Source organism: Anabrus simplex, chromosome 5, assembly GCF_040414725.1.
Source record: "Anabrus simplex isolate iqAnaSimp1 chromosome 5, ASM4041472v1, whole genome shotgun sequence".
NCBI lineage: Eukaryota > Metazoa > Arthropoda > Insecta > Orthoptera > Tettigoniidae > Anabrus > Anabrus simplex.
This window is the reverse complement of record NC_090269.1, coordinates 176,658,457-176,674,231: the sequence shown is the minus strand read 5'-3', so window position 1 is coordinate 176,674,231 and position 15,775 is coordinate 176,658,457. Positions and strand designations below refer to the sequence as shown.

Genomic DNA, 15,775 nt, shown 5'->3' with positions numbered 1-15,775 from the left:
TGTACTCTAACTGTTCTTATAAAATATGGCCCTCCAGCCTTGAGTTTGCAGCGCTACTCTCTCTCTCTCTCTCTCTCTCTCTCTCTGCAACCTGAAATATTACAATGCAAGCAGGACTTCTGCAGGTCTAGATGATACAATGCATTTTCATGGGAATATGACACAAATTTGGATGATTACAAGGAAATCTGTCTGGCCGGCTACCCTACTACAGTAATAAGTAGACCGTACAGCCAGCCTCTCAACGCTGAGTGTTGGTTCGATTAAATAACTCGATTCCCTAAGACGTTAATACACAATTACCCCAGAATCAATCATTGCCAAATTTGAATCTTATTGATTTTGATCCTGTATCTCCACATTCCGTGGATGGCAGACATTCGAGTTATGCTAAGCTTCCACCATATGCTCCACATTCTACTCCTATGCCTGAGAAACAGACCGCCGTTAAATATCCATAATTTAGTGCGAATAATCCATCACAATGCTACACTGATAACTCCTTACTGTTGAGTATCTACCGAGTAAGACTTAAAAAAATATAACATGGCCGCAGTCGTTATTAAAACCTGAATCTCCTATTGTCCGGATAGGCGCGCTAAGTGCTTGAACCACCGCAAGCCGTGCCACAACTCCGGCACATTATTCAAGTTTTAGATGGAGAAACTCTAGAAGGGAAGCTATTCCCTAAATTCATTGCTATAACCACTTACTGATTTGACAAATTTCAACTGATCTGAGTCAAATACAAATGGTAAGAAATGAGCCACTGTAGTCTATACAATGCAATACATATTTCCTTATGGATTTTCCTTCATCAAAGGCATATTATGTTCTGAGAGTACAGTACTGATGTGATATTTTCAAGCCTATGGGTGAGTTTTGTTTTGCTTTAGACACACATTAGTTCCTAAGTAGAATGGCAGTCTCTCATACCAATAGGGACCGATGGCCGAGATGTTAGGCCCCATTAAACAATCATCACCATCATCATTAGAATGGCAGTCCCTTGAACTAAGTAATGGATATGAAGGTCGGTATACGTGGTTATGATTATCTTATTCCAAGAAAAATAAAGTGATTCTGAAAGAAAGTATTGAATTTTAATTACTTATCTCAGTCGAACATAATTGGAACAGAAAATGTGATTAAATAATATTTGCTACCATAAATTCACACTAAACACTGGACAGTTCATTCATTCTCGAAATAAGGATCTCCAATGAATCCATTTATGTCATCCACGAAGTCAGAATCTCCTTGAAGATTCTGGTAAAATTGTTTGGCATCTGGGGGTATTAGGTGCATCAGCGACTTAAGGTCTTCAAGTCTGGCTTCAGAGATAGGTTTTCCATTTGGCCGTGAAGGTATTAATTCCTGATGAAAGGGAACTGTAGTTTCCTGTGCTCATCCCAGGCTTGACTTAGACTTACATCCTGAGATTCATCATCAAATTTAATTTTGACGTACATAGTGAATGGCTGTGATTTCAAAAGCTGGACTTTTTAAAATTTTAGCCAGTTTATTTTTCAACCATGGCCATCCGTCTGTTCGTAAAAATTTCCACCCCACAAGTGTCCCTTCACTATTGTTATTTCGTCTCGGTGTTTTCCAAATTTGTGCATTCCTCATCTCCAGATGTTTCATTCCAGGCTTGTGTCAATGTCATACACCTGTCAATCTCATATGTTACGTACACATGTTATGCGACTCTCTTAGACTGATTCTGATGGATCCGTCAGCTTCCGCTTCGAATGCTAGCGCTGTACCGCATCCAGGGAGCCATCTGGTGACAAATGAACATACCATTTCCACTTCTATTATAACGTCTAAATTCAAAACTCGTTGTTTAAGAAGCCTTTCTTGTGGACAGTCAAAATTTTCTTCCGATGATGCAGAGCACAGTTCTCTGCAAAACATAAAGAATTTCCTCTTATTTTCTTGACACGGCATAAGCCCAAAAGCCTATATCATGTCTATAAGTACGGAATGTGAAAGCATCAATGGCAACATTAAAAAACCTCTATGTGGAAGATACTTTTAAGAAGGCTTCAAAATTCAACATTTTTTTTTTTTTTTTTTTTGCTAGTTGCTTTACGTCGCACTGACACAGATAGGTCTTATAACGACGATGGGACAGGGAAGGGATGGGAGTGGGAAGGAAGCGGCCGTGGCCTTAATTAAGGTACAGCCCCAGCATTTGCCTGGTGTGCTTCAACAAATTAAGGAGACAGAAGTCGCTGTTCTTCTTTATGCTTTCTGCTGAGGTGCAGGGACCATAATGTCATTCCCAACTGTGTGAAGCTGAAGCACATGTTAAATACTTCAAAGGACAGGAGAATATATCAACGCGCTAGCAAGGCTCTTGTGATGGAGAGAGTGCTTTACACTCGTAAGGAACTGGACTCAGTCTCTCGAGAGTTGTTTCGTTTACACCTGCTGTTAAGCAACACACTCTCGCAGGAATTGTGGTTGACTTTGGATCACATTACTGCTATACAGGCTGAACAAAAATTCAACCAGGTGTCATTCAGACAGAGATCTAAGTTCCTCCGACTAGCTCAGAAACATTATTATTATCTATTACATTAGCTCAGAAACAGGCGGTCTCTCGCACAAACCCGGATCCTAGTAAAACTGTTGTCAATCTTTCCAAGAAATCCTTGGACGAAAACCAAACGGCAGTTCTAGCTAGGGGTCTTAATTTCGCTGTCGCTCCCTCTAAAATCCCCACTGAGGAGTTAATTACTTCCGTTGAGGCAGCCATCCACAAAATACCTATGGATGAGGCTGAAGAGTTAAGACAGAAATGTGTGAGACTCATATGGTCCGCTGTTGTACCCACGCCCAACTTAACAAGATCATTATTTATAAGTGTCATTTCCGTATTGAGTGGATGCACGTATATAGACGAGAAAGATGTTCCACCTATATTTCTATATTTCCCTAGACCAATACGCCAATCCTAATCACAATATTAATGACATTACAGAAAAAAACCAACATCATTTTTGATAAAGCCATTCCTGCATTAAAAAATGACTATCTTAAAACAGTAAACAAGCAGAACACAGCACGCCTCAACAGACTGACGAATCACAAGCCTAACCCCATCCCTACCCGTATAATAGCCACTCCCCTTACCCCTCCACCCATACTCCTCGCCACAGCCAACACAAGCCCAAGATGTACTCGCAGTAGAACGCAGCAAGCTCTTAAACACAACGCCGCACGACCTCGACAACAACAGCAGTAAGTACCCATCTCATCTCCACACACAACTTCAGGCATTCCTTCCAACTCACACTGTACTTATACTAGTTCATCTTTACAGATAACAGCAAATCCACAACAAGAATACAGACAAGAGAGAGGTCGCTACCAACAAACTCCTTTTAATCGAATTTAAAAAACTCCAGACTTTACAGTCTGCCTTAAAACTCACCAAAAAATACATCAACAGTTGAACAACAACAGTACTTGATAGTCTTATGAGAAGGGTTTTCGCCACGAACAGACATGACATATACCAGCCAAATAGAACATTTCCAAAGATCATTTTATGCAACCAAATCAACGTAGACACAGAGGTGCAAGAATTACAAGGAAGCTTGAAGAAGGAACTCCACAGAGCATGAACTCTCAAATTTTAACAGTGTTTTAACATACATGTACCTTTAAAGTTAAAAATTTCATTGTTCCGTATTGAAGAATATTACAGTTAAAATTGAAATAATTGATAAAGAGATTCAACATTATGACAATACATTTTATCTTTAACCCCATTAGATATTCGGATGTTCTAATCAATAATAACATCTTTGTGACATACACCAATGTCTAATGGCTACAATATTGTAATATATCAGCTGATGATGGCCATAGGTGTCTGAAACCGGTACTGTTGTGAATCTGTTCAAAATAAATAAAGTATTGATAGGTTGAACATCTTTCTTGTCTATGTACAATTTAACAAGAGGCGAGAGGAGAACTCTGAAGGAACTCAGACATGATTCTGAACTGACCATTCTCTCAGCTGATAAGGGTAATGTGACAGTGGTTATGGACACTGACGTGTATAAGAATAATTCTGTCAGAGCCTGTTTACAGACTGACCTCATGTGACTCCACCACTCGTGTGTCCAACGTCACCGTGAAGCTGTTAAGGCAATCTTCAATTCCAAAAGAGGAGGCTAAACATCCGTCTCCGCGGGATGCAATGCCACCTAGATTATATGGACTGCATAAGATACATAAAAATGATGTTCCCCTCAGACCTATTGTTAGTGCGATAGGTTCTCCTACGTATGCTCTGGCTAAATACCTAAGCTAATTGCTTCGGCCACATATAGGATGTACTGAATCATACATCAGAGACTCTTGGTATTTCGTCAAGCTGTCAACCATAACCCTTCAACCTAATGCACTTTTGTGAGTTTCGATGTGGAGTCCTTGTTCACTAAAGTGCCGATTGACTCGGTCATGTCTCTCATTGAACATCTGTTCCCTGAGGACATTACTAAGATATTTTACAAATGCATGACTTCTAGCTATTTCTTGTGTGGTGGGAATTTTTACGAACAGATGGACGGAGTGGCTATGGGAAGTCCACTTTCACCTGTAGTGGCTAATTTATGCATTTGTGGTCTGGACAGAAGGTCCTGAGGAACTTCATCTTTTTCTAAACCACCTATATCAGCAGGATCCTTCAATTAAATTCACTATGGAGATGTGGAATCGGACGAATGCCTTCCTTTCTTGGATGTTCGAGTAAGAAAGTAGCCGGATGGCTCCTTAGGGCATACCATCTATCGTAAGCTTACCCACACAAATCACTATCTTCATGCAGATTCTCACCACCATCCAGCACAAAACCAAGGCATTCTCATGACACTTGCCAAGAGGGTGAGACGAATTTGTGAGCCATCAAATATCCAGGTGAAGATGGACACACTCAAAGTCACGTTCAAGGGTAATAGTTACAGTGATTTGCAGATTCATAAAGCCCTGCATCCCAGAGAAATGACCCAGCAAAGCTCACAAAAGGAAGAAGTGAAGGAAACTGCCTACTTGCCTTACATTCACAACACCACAGATCGAATTGCCAATGTCCTCCGCAAACACAATATAAAAACCGTTTGCCACCACCACTAAAATTGCTCACGTCTTACACTTTTACATCCTGGGGTATACGAAATTCTCCGTACTTGCGGTGAGTTATGTATGGACCAAACATGCCGGTCCAATGGTACCTGTATCAAGGAACATGAATGTAATATTTGTCTCAACTAGCCAGACAAATCAGCAATAGCTGAACACGCTTTATCGTCGGGTCATGATGTCATGTTCCAAAATGCTCGAGTTCTTGTCCACACTAGACACTACAGGTCCAGGATTATATGGGAAGCTGTGGAAATACGTAGAAATCCTAACAATTTCAACAGGGACACTGGCTATCAATTAAGTAATTCCTGGTTGCCAGCCATTAAGGATTTATGTAGGTAGTTCCTTTCCCTGTCCCTGCACTGTTGTTATTTCGTCTGTGTTTTCCAAATTCGTACATTCCTCATTACCAGATGTTTCATTACAGGCTTGTGTCTATGTTATACCCCTACCATCGCTGTACCACGTCCAGGGAGCCATCTGGCAACGAATGAAGGTACCATTTCCAGTTCTATTATAACGTCTAAATTCAAAGCACATTGTTTGAGAAGCCATTCTCTTGGACAGTCAAGATTTTCTTTTGATGATGTAGAGCACAGTTCTCTACGAAACATAAAGAATTTCACCTTATTTTCTTGAAACGGCGTAAGCCCAAAAGCCTACATCATGTCAATGATTCTAATTCAGTTGACTCGGAGGAAAACTTTCCACCTTCTCTTTCCACACTTTGTGATATAAGTGCAATTCTGACTGATGCCCTTATGCTATACCATTGCATAGCGAAATACCAACGTGAAGATCCGGTGCTGGTTCCTGTCATGCAAACCCTTTCTTCTGGGAAACATGTATATTTTGAGGAATATGGTCCTGTGTTGTCCCTCAAGGCACGATCAAAAGATGAAAATTTTTGTTCCAGCTGTTCTATTACCTATCATTTTCAAATATTACCATAAGAACTCATTAGGGAGACATCTGGGCATCTTTAAAACGAGAGAGAAAACAAGGGAATTGTTTATCTGGAAGAGTATGGAATGATTGAAGCATGTAAAACTTGTTTGATTAGCAAGTCTACGTTGTCTACCAAAGTACGGCTATTATCATCACACCAAGCCTCTCGCTCTATGGAGCCATTGTATATCGATTAAGTAGGACCTTTCCCGCAATCTAAAGGGAACAGGAATAAATTCGTTCTTGTGTGTGTGGATGGTTTACACGATTCTCGTGGCTGTTTCCGATGAGGCTCGCCACTGTACAGACTACTACTACTTGTCTCAGTTCTATATTTGCAACTTTTGGACTCTGTGTCAATATATTGTTTCCGATAACGCTAAGGCATTCACTTCTAATTTATTTCGTAAGTTCAGTTTTGATCTCTCTGTTTCACATGTCACTACATCGGCATATTACCCACAGCTATCTCTAGCTAAGCAAGTTAATCGAAATTTTCAATCAGCTCTTATTGCTTTCCACCACGAAGATCATTCTCATTGGGACACGTCCTTACATTGGTTATCATTAGCCTTTAACTCGGCCGTTCACGAGTCCCACAAGTTTTCTCCAATATCTCTTATGTTTCAGTTTGTTCCAAACACTCCCTAGTCAAATTTGTGGTCAATCAATGAGCTATTACCAGAGACAATAGATCAGGAGAATATCCGGGAATTATGGAGAAAAGCTAGAAATAATCTTAACGCATCTCATAAGAGAGTAAAAATGAGGTATGACGGTAGACGAAAACCCACCAATTTAAAAGTTGGAGATCAAGTCATGGTAAAAAAAAATTTGTTCGGGCAAGCTTGCCCCCAGATTTCATGGAGCTTGTATAATTTTAGATTTTCTTACTCCTGTCACCCTTTTGGTGAGTAATCTGGAGATCGAAAGGATTTTTTCGTGTCTACCTGTCTCAAGTAAAGCCGGAGTGAAGGCCTTGGCCATGTTTAGTATATGCCACCAAGTGATTATGTTGCTGAATTAATGATATTTCTTTTATTAGGAAATTTATTAGTTTAAGTATTTTGGGAAGTAATTGGTTATCAAAAGTTATTTATGTAAACTAGAATTTATTTACCTGTTTAAGTTACATCTTAAGTTAACTTTAGTTCATTGTTAATTTTTTTTTGTAAAAACCTTCCCTTCTCTAAGTTAGACTTAATATGGCATTAAAGCCCCTGCCTCCAAAACCTGAGTCAGAAACTCGGTGTGCTCCTCCAAAGTTGCGAACCTTATCTGCAATATATGTAGCACTGTATGAGAAACAGTTACTGTCACCACAAAATTGAATGTTACAGTGCCCATCTTTCATCCGTGGCCATGTCATATCAACCTGAGAGAGATGCCAGCGCGGGGTATGGGCCCGCCTCGTTCCCACTAAGACTACAGATAAACTGCCTTCTTTGGGACTGTCATCAATGGGAGATGCTGGGAGGCTGGACTCAATCTCCCACCCTATCCTTGGATGGGATCGTGCTACTTGCTTAGTAAAGCTCCGACTTATATATGTTTTTCTCAAAATCAACATATCTCGAGATTTCAAGCTGTTTATCCCATTGTGAAACCTTAGGGGGTGGAGGTCTGTACTGCGGGTACACTTTACCAAGGCCATTTATCTAAACAAACTTGAACTGGTGTACTACAAGAGACCTTGGTATTTAACTGTTAGATGTTTCTGTCATCGTTTTAACTGCTCCCTCTAGCGGGACAAACTCTAATTATTGTATAAGGAAATATTTATTCTCGCTGTTGGCAAACCTTAGGTTTTGAGGATTGTAATATTGAGTGTTAATGAGTATAACAACAATATCAGCCGCTGGCTGTTGATTAGTAGTTGTGATAAAGGTACATATACAGTGCATGGTAGCAGTGGTCTGATTAGAAAATTTAAATATTACATTATTTGGAATGTCAGGAAAAATATTCCAGCAATTTGAGAGAATGATAAATGAGTCTTTATTCAGAAGTAAAGTCGTAAAAACTGGAACAAATTATCTGGTTGAAGTCTCAGGTTCAAGAATTTTGGCTTGCAATAAGTAATTGGTGATTTAACTTAGGAGTAAAGGAAAAGGAAAACAACATTCGGTATTAATGTGTATAACAACAATAGTAACAACTTAGTAATTATACTTGCTAACATTCCAAATAATGTAATATTTCAATTGACTTATTTCACATTTTTATTTTAAAGAAAACTGCTTTAGCTTCTTTTGATCCATACTGGGGAAAGAGTTAACTGGCACACTAATACACACGTTGCTTTGCGAACAAAAGATAAACAACAACCCTTTAATAGTGATGAATTGTCAATACGGACTATAAAGAAATTCATAACTTATGATTGTAAACGTGGCGTTCCTACCTAGTCAATAACATTACTTCTTATGTATTGGTTACTTTGAAATCGATATCCAGCTCGACCAATCGCGTACATGTATGAAAAATGGCTACCTGAACCATATTCTCTAAATGTGAATACTGTAATCCAATCTGTGCACCCCAATATTTGAAAATATTTTTATTAATAAAACATTGGTTTTAATTTGCTTTTTATGTATAAGAAATTAATCCTACATAATGACATTCAGTACCGGTACACCAAAACTGAATAAGATAATCTTCATGTGCTGTTGGGTAGGCAACCCGCTCGACAAAATTGTGATGCGTTTGCTTACCTTCACCTGATTTGTAATCGGGTTTCACCTGTGTGTTGTATAGTGTGTGTCGTCTGGTATTAGCTGCGTAGAGAAATGTTGTGCAAAACACCCGGCGATTAAAACAGGATGAATTTCAATTATATTTTGAAGTAAAAAGATGTTAAATATAAGCAAAAAGGCTACATTTTAATTCGTTATACTGAAAGTTTGAAATTTGTTACAATGAAATATTTTAACACACATTAAATAGGGAAAAAGGAGCCTAAAAATAATTTTGCTATTCTGAACATTTCGTTTAACTGGCATTCGTTACAATGACATTTTACTGCATTATTATTAAAAGAAGAAAAGCTAGAAAGGATTTACACAAGAATCAGAAGAGGATGTGTATGTTGGTAAAAGGATGCTATATGGACTTGTAGGAAGGAAGAGTCTAACCAAAGCAGGTGCAAGGGGAAAGAAAGAGAGGAAGAAGGAGGTAATCATACCCATTTTCAAGAAGGGGAATAGAAAAGAGTTTAGGAACTACAGGGGAGTCACATTGATATGCCACTGTGCAAAGGTGTTTGAGAAGGAATAGAATCAGAAAGAGGGTGGAAGAAAAGTTAAGAGAAGAGCAGTATGGTTTCAGATCAGGAAGGTCCACAGTAGACCTTATATTCGCAGTACGGCTACGACTGCATAAGATGGTGGCGAGTGAGAGTAACTGTATCTTTTTCCTCTATGTTCTTTTAGGAGTTTTGGTGTCGAAACAAGTAGTGTGCGCAAAAGAATATAGTGATGTTCATCTAGATGATCCAGCCAGTGATTCCTTGTGTTGTGAAGTGCTCGGAAGTACTTCTGTTCAATTTAAACGGCTTTGTTTTTATTCCACGTGCTACGGCAGCTGCTGGCGTATCCAAGCCTCCCTTGCCGGGAGTACACGACTCGCCATCTCAAGATTGATTATACCTCAGGTTGGGAACTGGTCGACTGACGTTCGTGAGTTTCATTTTCCTTCACTGCCAACTGCAAACCTCCCTTGCATTCTTGTAGCACCGGCTTCGATTCCAGCCTCCAGCAAATTATCTCGGTTTTCTACTGGGTCTGCTTTAAGTTTGTTGTTGACAATCCTACTGTTAGCTGGAGTGGAGATAAACCCAGGACCCGCGGCGGATAGTGCAATCTCAGTTTACCATCAGAATATCTGCTCTCTTAAAAACAAAATTACTGACTGTGAGCTCTACCTACAAGAACTATCTTCTTTCGATATTGTCGCCTTCTCTAAGAGTTGGTTAACTGACTTTGTTTCAGATACGGAAATCCCTCTTTCCAAAGAGTTTTCCATTTTCAGAACGGACCGTGGATCTCGGGGCGGGGGTGTTCTCCTGGCACGCTAACCTACGTACTGATTTAAGTAGTGACTGTGAAGCCATTTGGGTAGAAGTGAAATTTCAGCATTCCAAATATCTATTTGCCTGTTTTTACAGACCACCTCGATCAACCATCAATTATTCTGAAAATTTTCTCTCTTCTGTAATGAAAGCCATTAATCTGAATCCTAATGTAATTATACTGGGCAACTTTAACCTCTCAATATCTTAGAATTCCCCTGCGCAAGGTGTCCCTTCTAATAGCCTTGACAAGTGGTATCCCGACCATTATATTACAGGCCTAGGCCTCCAACAGTACGTCCTTGAGAACACCTGTGAGGATAATCTTCTTGACTACCTGCTCTGCTCCGTTGAGCCTTCAGTTATTTCTGTAGGACGAAATATTTTAAAATCGAACCACAAGTCTGTAGAGGCAACATTCTCTATTGCTCCTCCCTGCCCCCCGAAATGTCATCGACCCTATACCAGGAACTGTGTACCCATGTGGCGAAAGGTTGATTGGCAGGCTGTCAATCACACCCTCTCTCTTCTACCCTGGCACTTGCTGCAAGTCGGTGAAGTCCAAGAAGCAGTGAACCTGTTCTATGACTGGACCCGTGCTGTGATCCGTGACCTTGTTCCCACTCGTAAAACGTCCGCCAGATGCCCACCTTGGAAGAAAAGTGACACCAAAATTGCAGAAATTAATAAAACGAAAGCCTGGAAAGACTGGAAAATGTCACCTTCTGAAGCCAGCTATAAAACTTTTTCTGATCTTCGCAGACACCATAAACAGCTTCTAAAACGGGATTACCAGGACTACATAAACTCTGCTTGCCTAGAAGTGAGAAGCAATAGCAAAAGATTCTGGTCTCTGATAAACAGCAGAAAAAGTACAAAGCGTGTGCCAGACACAGTGACTTGGGGTGATAATTTAGCCAGTGGTAGTAATAGACCAGAAATTTTCAATGATTACTTTGCGTCTAATTTTGTTTCACCTGTTCAGTTCCCAGATTTTCCATGTATTGATTCTGTTCCTTCTCAAAGTCTCAGTAATCTTTCCACCTATGAGTCAGAAGTCTATTCTTTACTTTCCTCCCTGCCAGAAAATAAACCTACTGGTCTGGATGGTCTCAGTCCTATCTTCCTTAAATATACCGCTACGACTCTTGCCCATCCCATTGCTATTATTTAACCATTGCTTCTTAGCCGGCTACTTTCCTGGCTACTGGAAAATCGCTAACATCACTCCGGTTTTTAAAAGTGGAAAGAGGTCTGATGTCAGAAACTATCGTCTGATTTCTATATTACCCACCCTGTCACTCATCTGTGAAAAGATTATTCACCAGCATCTTCTTTCTTTCACATTTCCTCATATATCATCCCAGCAGCATGGTTTTCTTCCTGGTAGCTCCTGCCTAACTACCGGTAATCTGTCTGTTCTTCTCCATCGTGCAACATCTGCTCTTAATGCCGGTTCTCAGCTGGATGTGTGCTACATTGATATTGCAAAGGCTTTTGATACCGTAGACCACGCACTTCTTTCCTATAAACTCTCTGAAGGTTTTAATATCCATGGTCGCTTCCTCTCCTGCAGAGCTTCCTCAATACCAGATCTCAGCGTGTGGTTCTTGATGGGTTCAGTTCGACTCTTGTTATGGTACATTCTGGCATCCCACAGGGCAGTGTCCTAGGTCCGCTTCTTTTTATCTTATTATTGACGATCTCATTAATACTATATCCTCCGTTTCTTGTGAAATTCTACTATTTGCAGAAGACTGTAAAATATTCAAACAAATCGATTCATTATCAGACGTAAACTCCTTACAGAGTGGGCTTAACTCACTCTCTGAATGGTGCTCCACATGGCGTTTTAAGCCTAATCCTACCAAGTGTTCCTCTATTTCGATCATGCTTCGTAAATCCCCTATTCTCAGTAAATACTCCCTCCTTGGTAACCCGTTCCCAACTTTAACAGAACAAAATGCTTAGGAGTGTTGTTTGACAGCAAATTGTTATTTGTCCCCCATATACAAAAGATAACCTCACGAGCAATGTCACTTCTCGGTTTGTTGTATAGATTTTCTGACATCACCGATATCCACGCCCTCCGAGCCTACTACGTATCCTGCATCCTAACGATTACTGAATTCGCATCTCCTATCTGGTCTACCTCTTCACCCACTAATCTAAATCACATTGACCTTGTGAAGTCATTCTTCTGTGCCATTGTTAGAGCCAGAGTATCTGATTGTCGAAACTTAAGCAGTAATCAGATACTGGATAAGTTAAACTTTCGCCCGATATCTAGTCGCAGGAAAGTAGCCGACCTTAGATTCCTATATAACGCTGTTAACGGTTTATTTCGTTCCCCCGAACCTGCATCCTTCTTTTCCTTACATGTTCCAACTCGCAAAACCAGGACTAATCCGCCCCTTCATACTCCGTATTCCCGCCCCTCTCTTGTTTAAAGAAGTTTATTTATCCGCATACCAACCCTTCTTAACTCTTTATCTTCTGACGGGAACTTGGACGTTTTTCTTCGTATGCCTCCTTTAATCGATTCTTCCTTAACTTAACCTAGTTCATTTTCTTCATATTCCTGTTTTCTCTTCTCATTGCTGTCTTCTCTTTTGTACATAACGTAATATTTATTTAATTATTTATTTATTTTTTACTGTACTATACCATTACTTATGTATTATATCTGTATTTATCTTACTGTGCCTAGCTATAAGCTCTTCTCTTCGTTTTACATTCAATCTTCAATTTTCCTCGTTGTTTCTTTTGCCTTTATATTTTGTTCTTAATTGTTGTGTCTCTACAGTTATTTTGTTAGTTTTTAATTTTTTCCTCTATTTTTACCATTAGATGTTATTTCCTCATTGTTCTTCCACTTATTTGTTTATGTTTGCCTTGTGCTACTCCACTGTAAATATATTTTTCCTTTGCGGAACTCTGTAATTCGGCTTCTCGCTGGTTTGGTTTGCCGAATGAATGAATGAATGAATGAATGAATAAATAAATAAATAAATAAATAAATAAATAAATAAATAAACAAATAAATAAAGTGATGATGTTTGCAGATGACCTGTTAGTCTGGGGAGAAAAGGAAGAGGATATCCAGGAACAGTTAGATGCTTGGGTAGATGAGGTGGAACAATACGGAATGAAATTTAATGCCCAAAAGAGCAAGATAGTGATCACAACTAGAAAGAAGGAGAAACCTACGAGAGGGATAATGCTTGGAGGGGAACAGCTTAGGAAGGTAGAGAGTTTCAAGTACTTAGGAAGTATCATAGAGGAAAGTGGAAGAAATAAGGAAATAATCGAGCATGGAAGACAAACAGGAGCATTCCTGAAAAGTGTCAGAAGCCTGGTTTGGAGCAAGGATGTCCCTACGAGAAGCAAATGGGTGATATACAAGATGTACTATATACCTATTCTGACGTATGCAGCTGAGACTTGGGTAATGAGGCAGAGAGCTGTGAATAGAATACCGGCAAGTGAAATGGAATTTCTGAGAAGCAGGATAGGAGTGACAAGAAGGGATAAGATGAGAAATGAGAAGGTTCGAGATATCGTAAAAGAAGAGCCACTACAGAATAGGATAGAGGCATCTAGATTTAGATGGTATGGACACATGAAGAGAATGACAGAGGAAAGGATAACAATAATGTACAACGGGTGATTGTTTGGTCCGCCCTGTCAATATATTATTAATATTTGAATAATTTATACGTACATGTTTCGGGAGCCTTAACTCCCTTCGTCAGCGTATTTACATCAAAATCTACCTTACCCAAGTCTCAAGATACAACATCTTATTATATTAACATAATAAAGCATTGACCTGTATAACTTCAACTCTAGAACACTATATGTACACTTAGCGTTTTTGTATAATAATGCCTGCTGTAACTCAACACGTAAGACATGGAACATATTTAGAACACTCTTGAATCATCCACTCATTCCTCCTATCCTTTACACTCATACAACGTGTATCATCACCCTGAATGGGTCCATCAGCCGTGACAGCCACTGATAAAATGTTACTTGTCACTGCTTGTATTGTTGCTGCCACTTTGATGCTACCATCCTATCGTCCAATTTGACATCCTTTGAAATTAATACCCTTAGATGTTGCATTGATATGTTCATCGTTGTATACATATTAAAACTTTTCAGCCTTGCATGTGCCGTCGAGTTTGTCGAGAGGAAAGGATACCGAGGAGGATATACGAAATGGAGATAACAGGTAAACGACCAAGAGGAAGACCAAGACACAGGTGGATAAAAGGAGTGGAAGAGTGTGTACAGAGAAGAGGAGAGGACTGGGCAAGAGTGACTAGGGAGAAGTGGTGGGAAGTCAAGAGGAGATGGAGAGGTTTATGTTCCATGCAGACCCGGCCAACAGCTGGAAACTGCAGATGATGATGATGAATAATGCAACCAGAGGAGATACAGAAAAGATGGAAGGATTACTTTGATGAAGTCCTGAATGTGCGAAGGAGTGTAGACGATATGATAGAGGTAAGGTGTAACGAGGCAGAATCCAAGAGTGAAATCATAACGGAAGAGGTGGAAACTGCTGTCAAACATTTTAAAGTGGGAAAAGCAGCAGGACTGGATGAGTTACCAGTGATTTTCCCCAGTGCCACAATGGGGCGAAACACGGGTCAATTTATGACCGAGTTTCTTGAATTTTATTTAATTCTGAGACCTGCTTATACATTGAAAGTGATTCTCTATGTATCAAAATGGACAGTAATTTATTAGGGTTTAGCTTTTAGCAAAGCCTCACCAAATCTGTAAGCTGTAATCATAATTAACATCTGAGAACTGGGTTGTCTCTTCAATCATAACAATCTTTCTTAATTTCACTATCATCAGAGTTTTTAACCATAGCTCACATTGATTTGATGTGCAGAGAGTCCAGGAGGATAGAGTGTCAGCCCTACATGTTTCATAAAATCTTAATATGTACAATTACAATTTCTTTCCACAATAGGCCCTGTCATACTCTTTGCGACACCAAACCATCCAGATAAAATACTATTTGCAGCACAATTTCATAATTATATAACTCACCTTCCACCTCTTCCAATTCGACGCCGAGCAAAGCCTACACACTTACGCTGTGGGGTGGCAATGGAGGTAAGGCAGTACCTGTACCGTCGGTCTGCCAAACCACCTTCTTCTCTGCTACACCATGGCCAGTTACCCATTTCCTTCGGCAGAGGCTGTATAAAAAGGAAACAGAAAATCACAAGATGAAACAAGATAACGATTAAGCTCTTTACACTTACACAGAAGTTAAACATTTATGCAAATCAGAAGGGAATTATTAATGAAGATAAGGTCGATTAACATCACACTAACTCAGGTTTTTGGTCACAATAGGTTGGCAAAGAGCTAAGACTGTGCACGAAGTGGTCAAGGCCTTAATTAAGGTACAGCCCCAGTATTTGTCTGGTGTGAAAATGGGAAACCACAAAAAAACATTTTTAGGGCTGCCGATGGTGGCGTTTGAACCCACCCCCGTAAACTTACAGCTATGCAGCCCATACCACGCAACCAACTCATTCCTCCTGATTATCGCTAAAATTG

The 15,775-nt window shown here is 39.8% G+C and overlaps 1 protein-coding gene across 1 annotated transcript in view; it reads right to left on the bottom strand.

The window, feature by feature from the left end:
* The window catches only part of E(Pc) (Enhancer of Polycomb), a 460,358-nt gene that overhangs the window by 68,160 nt on the left and 376,423 nt on the right, over positions 1–15,775 (bottom strand). The window contains exon 8 of the mRNA XM_067148053.1: positions 15,257–15,408. Within this exon, the coding sequence (XP_067004154.1) occupies positions 15,257–15,408 (152 nt within the window). The remainder of the gene's footprint in view (positions 1–15,256; positions 15,409–15,775) is intronic.